This window comes from Camelus dromedarius, chromosome 9, assembly GCF_036321535.1.
Source record: "Camelus dromedarius isolate mCamDro1 chromosome 9, mCamDro1.pat, whole genome shotgun sequence".
Taxonomy (NCBI): domain Eukaryota; kingdom Metazoa; phylum Chordata; class Mammalia; order Artiodactyla; family Camelidae; genus Camelus; species Camelus dromedarius.
Window position 1 is genome coordinate 41,131,293 of NC_087444.1, and position 6,423 is coordinate 41,137,715.

The following is a 6,423-nucleotide window of genomic DNA, read 5'->3' on the forward strand; positions in this document are numbered from 1 at the left end:
ACTCAGTCAATTATTTTCTTTATATAGAAGGGGAGCAACATATGCAGGTGCCAAGAGTAGTGAAAAATAGGAGTTTGGTGTTAGACCCACCAGTGCTTTTCTAAGTAATAAAGGAGACAGCTTTGTTCTGCAATGAGTAATATTCTTGTTGCAGTTCCTAAATTATCATTATAGATTGTTTTAAAGAAAGAATATGTATGCAAAGATAGTTTCTCATATAAATAGCGTTAACCACAAAAAGATAAAAGCCTCATTGTAATTTTATTAATTGCATCTTGAAGAACAATTCCCATCTTCTGTTTTGAACTATGGTATATGAAATCATCCACAAATGTTCCTTGTACTAATGAACTGCACTCAAACTTGTCACACACTTTCTGGAAATATAACACAGCTATATATTCTGTATTTGTTTTGAGATAATGTTCTTCTGCTTTTAGCTTAGTGATATTTCCTTCTATGTTATGGGAATAAAGACTACTAGATCATTTGGAATATCACTGCTTACCTCCATGAGAAACCTCTTTTCATTCTTCAAATTACTAAATAATGAGGCACCACCAGAAGAAATTTAGGAAAAAAAACTGTTAACTCAATCAAAGTTTTTGTTTGTTTGACTGCTTACTAGCAAGGCATTGTAGGTCCACTTATATCTTAAACAAAGCAAAACCAAATATAATTTATATATCTGTTTTAGGGAATGTCTGCCACTTTTTTTGAATTCTGGTATAATACTGTATGGTATAGAAGATTTAACACATTTACTTAAAATCATTTGAGTGGGATATCTAAGCATTTGAGTATTCTGGAAACAACAGGACACTGATGACCAGGAATTGGACAGCAGTGGTGTGGATTGCCTGCTCTAATATGCAACCATGAGGCAGCCAAGTGTTCTGGGGTCTGCAAATTTGCCAGTATTTGAAAAAATCCCAACTGAAATAATCATTTTTCCCAAATTATAATGCACATATTAACCAAAGATATGTTTACTTGCTTTTGGCTAGAATATCAGTGTCAAATAACAGTGTTACTATGTTGAGCAGACATGTCTTTCATTAATCAAAATGAGAAAATAGATATATAATTTATATATATACACACACATACATACACAAATACATACATATATATATACACACACACACATATGCGACTACAGTTCATGAGATAGGGATGAATGACAATCAAAAGTTCATTTTGGGGGTGAAATTCTGCGATCACAGGGCTAACATGGGACTAATCACTTCTCACTGACCAGTTCTACTTTGAACTGAAGCATGCGCTTAAGTATTGCGTGAATGCCCTTAAGTGTTGCTCCAGAACCAATATGCATTTCCATACAACTAATTAATACATGAAAAATGAATCGCCTGCTGTGAATTCTCATTTAATTCTTATTTGTGCAACCACTCTAAGTCTTCTCTACAGAATTTAAAAGTAGGTGGCGTATCTCCTCCAATTGACAGTAAATGGAACTTTTGTTATATCTTAGTATAAATGCTCTAGGGCATGAATAACTCTTTCTAGGTACTGGTGGGAGTCAAAGTGAATTGTTTTGCATGCTATATTTTCTAATAGTCTATCTTTTAACACAAAGCTTGTCAAACATGACTTTCAAATGTGGTGAAATTCTGCCCAGTCAATTTTGTATTATCAGGATAAATGAGAAAATAAAACTTATTTATGGGGATGTGGGGTAATGTGTGTCTAAAAGGACACCTGAAGATTATTTTTGTAAAAGAAGTCCTTTGCATTTACAAGGGGATGGTAAAACGCCATTAGCTTACCCTGAGGCCCTATTCATTAAACCTTTTAGGGTATGGATGTTTTGGTCCAGATGCCAGTTGGGAAAGTGGGAAGAGGGGAGGCGGAGAGAGCTCGAGCCGTTCAGCAGAGTTGGGACTGTCCTGAGGTTTGCAGAGGATTTATGAACTAGAAAAGCAAGTGGTGTTCGGGCAGCTGTTTTGAAATGATGCCAACTATTGTAATTTTCATTTTTTTCCAGATAATTCCCTCAGCATTTTGGCAAAGCATAATGGATTCAACCGCCAGAAGCAAGAAGTCTACCTTTTACCAATTGTAATCAGTGACAGTGGGAATCCTCCTCTGAGCAGCACCAGCACCCTGACCATCCGGGTCTGCGGCTGCAGCAGTGACGGTGTTGTCCAGTCCTGTAATGTTGAAGCCTATGTACTTCCGATTGGACTCAGTATGGGCGCCTTAATTGCCATATTAGCATGCGTCATTTTGCTGCTAGGTACGTATTTTCCTCATAGCCTAATGGTTACTCTTTCTCCGGTTCATAAATGACTGTAAATAAGGAAGAAACCCTAACCCAGCCAGGCATCAGCATTCTTTGGAGAAGTAACTCTTTTGCACTTCTCCAAGCTTTGAGGTCATTAAGAGGAAGGGAAGAAGAAGAAGAAGAAGAAAAAAAAGGATTGTGACAGTCATGTCCAATTGGAGAGAACAGATTCAGTGCTTTTTTTCAATCCTATCACCAGTGAAAAGATAGACTAAACATAATGGTAGAAGTGGGGGTGGACCTTTATGTGGTTACAACAGCAACTATTATATAAGAAAGTATCCAGATTGTCTGATACACACCAGTTTACTTCAACAGGGGGCTGTCATGTGTCTAAAATACTCTTTTATCTGAACAATATATAGATCAGGTTGCTAAGTCCATTCAATCACAAAACTTGGTGAGATAAAAAGGAAACAAGCAAAAAATATAGTTTTAAAATTGCATTGTTTCTCAAATATTTTTCCTGATATTAAAATCAAATTACAATAAAGATTGCAAATTAAGGAAAGGTTTTTGTAACATTTTCACTAAAAAGATCCAGCTATAAAAATGAGATTAGACAGTAGGAAGATATAGAAGAGGAGAATTACATTTTATCCTGCCCTTAGATAAAGGTTTTATCAACTACTACCTTCCAGGTTACATCTGTCCTGCTCCCCCAGCACCCTGGATTGAACATCATTTCCTGCCATGTTTTCCACCATTAGCCCAAGTTTGGTTTGGCTGATCTGGCTACTTCTTTATGTGTTCCTCTCCCTTTCCCCACTTTTAGGCCTACCTTACCAGATAGAGGAGTTCTAGTCTTCATACAAGACAAGAAGTTTCACATGCAAAGTTGACATTCATCTTAATATATCACTTCATCTGTGAATGAACATTATTTGATTGGAAAGAGTCTTCAAGAACTGATAAAAAACACAAAATATACTAGATATGATCTGTTCAGCTCCTTTTTCTTTACAGAACAGGGGCATGAAGGCAAAAAATATTGAATGACCTGTCAAAGATACACAGCAAGTTAGTTATGCTATCTGTGCTGTTTTCCATTTTGTGCCATTCACTCTAGAGCTCCTGAAAGTGTTAAATGCAGCTTTCTTCACGAATAGATGCAAGCTTATTCTTTTAACCCAGCTTCATCACCGTTTAATAAAAAGAAGCAACCTAGTGATATCCACTCAAAATTCAATGCTCATCCTTCAGAAAGGTGTTTAACTTAATTCCCAAGTGAATGTTATTAAAGCTGTATGCTCCTAAGTTTTCAAATAATGCCCCTCTCTTAACATACACGATGCATTGCTTGTGAAATTATATGCGAGGCTAGCTAATTGTCACTTCGCGTTTTTCCTACAGTCATCGTGGTGCTGTTTGTAACTCTGCGGCGACATAAAAATGAGCCATTAATTATCAAAGATGACGAAGACGTGCGAGAAAACATCATTCGTTACGATGATGAAGGAGGAGGGGAAGAAGACACGGAGGCTTTTGACATTGCAACTTTACAAAACCCAGACGGAATTAATGGATTTTTACCCCGTAAAGATATTAAGCCAGATTTGCAGTTTATGCCAAGGCAGGGGCTGGCTCCAGTTCCGAACGGTGTTGATGTCGATGAATTTATTAACGTGCGGCTACACGAGGCAGATAATGACCCCACCGCCCCGCCGTATGACTCCATTCAGATTTACGGCTACGAAGGCCGAGGGTCCGTGGCTGGCTCCCTCAGCTCCTTGGAGTCCACCACCTCAGACTCAGACCAGAATTTTGACTACCTCAGTGACTGGGGTCCCCGCTTTAAGAGACTGGGCGAACTCTACTCTGTTGGCGAAAGTGACAAAGAAACTTGACAGCGGATGATAAATAAATCAGTGGGAACTGAGCATTCTGTAATATTCTAGGGTCACTCCCCTTAGATACAACCAACGTGGCTATTTGTTTTAGAGGCAAGTTTAGCACCGATCATCTATAAACTCAACTACATTTTAATGTCGAACCAAAAAAATTAATAATAAAAAGTAAAAAGTGTATGTTAGGAGGTTATAAATCTTGTGGAATGTGAATTACAGTATGTGGAGTGTCTAGAAGTCTTTGGATATTTGATATTTACCTGACCACCACAGACAAAGATTGGGATCCTGGCTAATCCTTAGAGAAATGGTTTGAAAAGAGGAAAAAAAAATCAAATTTAAAAGGTGCTTTCTTAGAAAAATGGACCTGCAAGAAATGTGCTGCTGATAAAGTGTCTTCTGCAAGGATTTTTATAAATGCGAATGGTTTTTTTCCCCTTCACCAGTAAGGATCCCGCCACAAATGAAAAAGCAATACTTGGTCTGCTGTACATTCTGACTTTCTGGAGTTTTGGGAGGCCTCCTAGATTATATGGTACGGTGACCACACATTGTACATAACTGTTGGCCCCACTCATCAGAGACTAAATAGCATCTTTAAATATTGTGTCGAGCCTTAAAATAATCACATTGTTCGTAATCCATTCCAGGGTGGGGACTGCCAACTCAGTGGTGGGAGGAGAGAAATCCCATTCAAACAGGCTTGTGTTCTGGAAGCAGGATTACTCATTCCCTCCACTTCATCTTCTTCCACAAGGACACAAAGATAAACTGTATCACACAGCGGACTACATAAGAGACAAGATGGTTTTATTGCTAGCGCGTGAATTTATTTGTTTAATCCTCGAAATAAATATTTTATTGATGTCCATTAATGCTTTTATTTATTAAGGTTGATAATCTATAGATTAAGGGACTATATGAAGAAAAAACTAAATTATATCCATTAATAATCCTTTAGATCGTTTTATATAAATATATATACAATGAATGTTTAATACATGTACATTTTGATGAGATGAGTATGGCAGGCAATATTATCAAAAGGGAAGCTAATAGTCTCCTTAGAGTAGAAAGTGTTATTGTGACTGTGATGGCAGGAACAGAATTTTCCCAGAGAAACTTTTGGACTGTTTTCTATTTTGTTCGTAATCCTAGTATTTGGTGTTTTTACTACAAGCACAAACATCTGAAAGTGTATCGACTCATGTGAATATTTAAACTCTAGACTTTTCAATACCTACGTAATGCCCTGCCCAATAAACACGCTTCAAGTTGCCCCCCCCCCCCCGTTTTAGAGCAGAAACTGGTTTGTACATAATTTTACTGCTTCTGTTTTTAGCCTTTCTCTCCCCGATCTTCATGGTGATGCACAGAATGTCTTATAGACTCCAAATGAGAACAGCACTAGAAGATGTGAGCATATTCGATTTTTACTGCAAACCTGCCATTTAGAGGTAGAATATGTAAGACAAGACTCAAGTACTACATGCAGATCATTTTAATTTTCTACTTTGCTTTAAGGCAATATTGTTTATTTACTCCATGTATTGTATTCAGAGAAACTCCTGTATTGTTTCCTACTTTGTGAAATATATTTTTATAAATACCTTTGTTGTCATCACTTTTTTTTTCCAATCAGATGAAGACCTATTAATGGAGCCAACTCTTATAGGAATTTTAAAACGCTCAACTAAATCATCCCAAGGGTCACTTTTATTTGTAAGAGTCTTTATCATAAAGAACCAGAGATGAGAAATGGCTGAACCACGATCGCATAGCAAGATACTGATGGAGACATGAAGGGAACATGGTGGACTAACAGCTAGTCCCGCTGCATCAGCTGGGTCCTCCAGGAAGCAAACGCTAACGCAGAGTTACAAGTGAAAGATAAAAGAGGGAGGAAACAGGACGGAGCAGGGAAAGCTTTCAGACAGGGATGCAGATGTTAAAACTTGTAGAAGTAAAGAGATTAGGAAGGAGGATTTGGTAGAGAGCCTTAGACTGCAACGCAGACCTGACAATCCTTTGCCAGACAATTAGAGGGTCCTACCGAAAGAAAGCCTATTAGAGGAGTCTCTCACTGTGCAAAACTAGTCAGGCCCCAGCTCCCCTGCCATCTCAGCCATTGGCTTGGGGCTACCTGAGAAAATCACGGCTTTGGCTAGAAAACTGAAGGCACCAGCTTTTGGAGGCTGACTCCACTGTGAATGAAGACAAATGTTTGAATATGATACTCGGAATTTATAGCTATTCAGTGCCCATAGA

General features: G+C 38.0%; 1 protein-coding gene across 1 annotated transcript in view; it reads left to right on the plus strand.

Moving 5' to 3' along the window:
- CDH8 (cadherin 8) overlaps positions 1-5,711 on the plus strand; it is a 314,936-nt gene extending 309,225 nt beyond the window's left edge. Inside the window, exons 11-12 of the mRNA XM_031458332.2 lie at positions 2,009-2,260; positions 3,662-5,711. Of these exons, the coding sequence (XP_031314192.2) occupies positions 2,009-2,260; positions 3,662-4,155 (746 nt within the window). The 3' untranslated portion in view covers positions 4,156-5,711. The remainder of the gene's footprint in view (positions 1-2,008; positions 2,261-3,661) is intronic.
- The last annotated feature ends 712 nt before the right edge of the window (positions 5,712-6,423 follow it).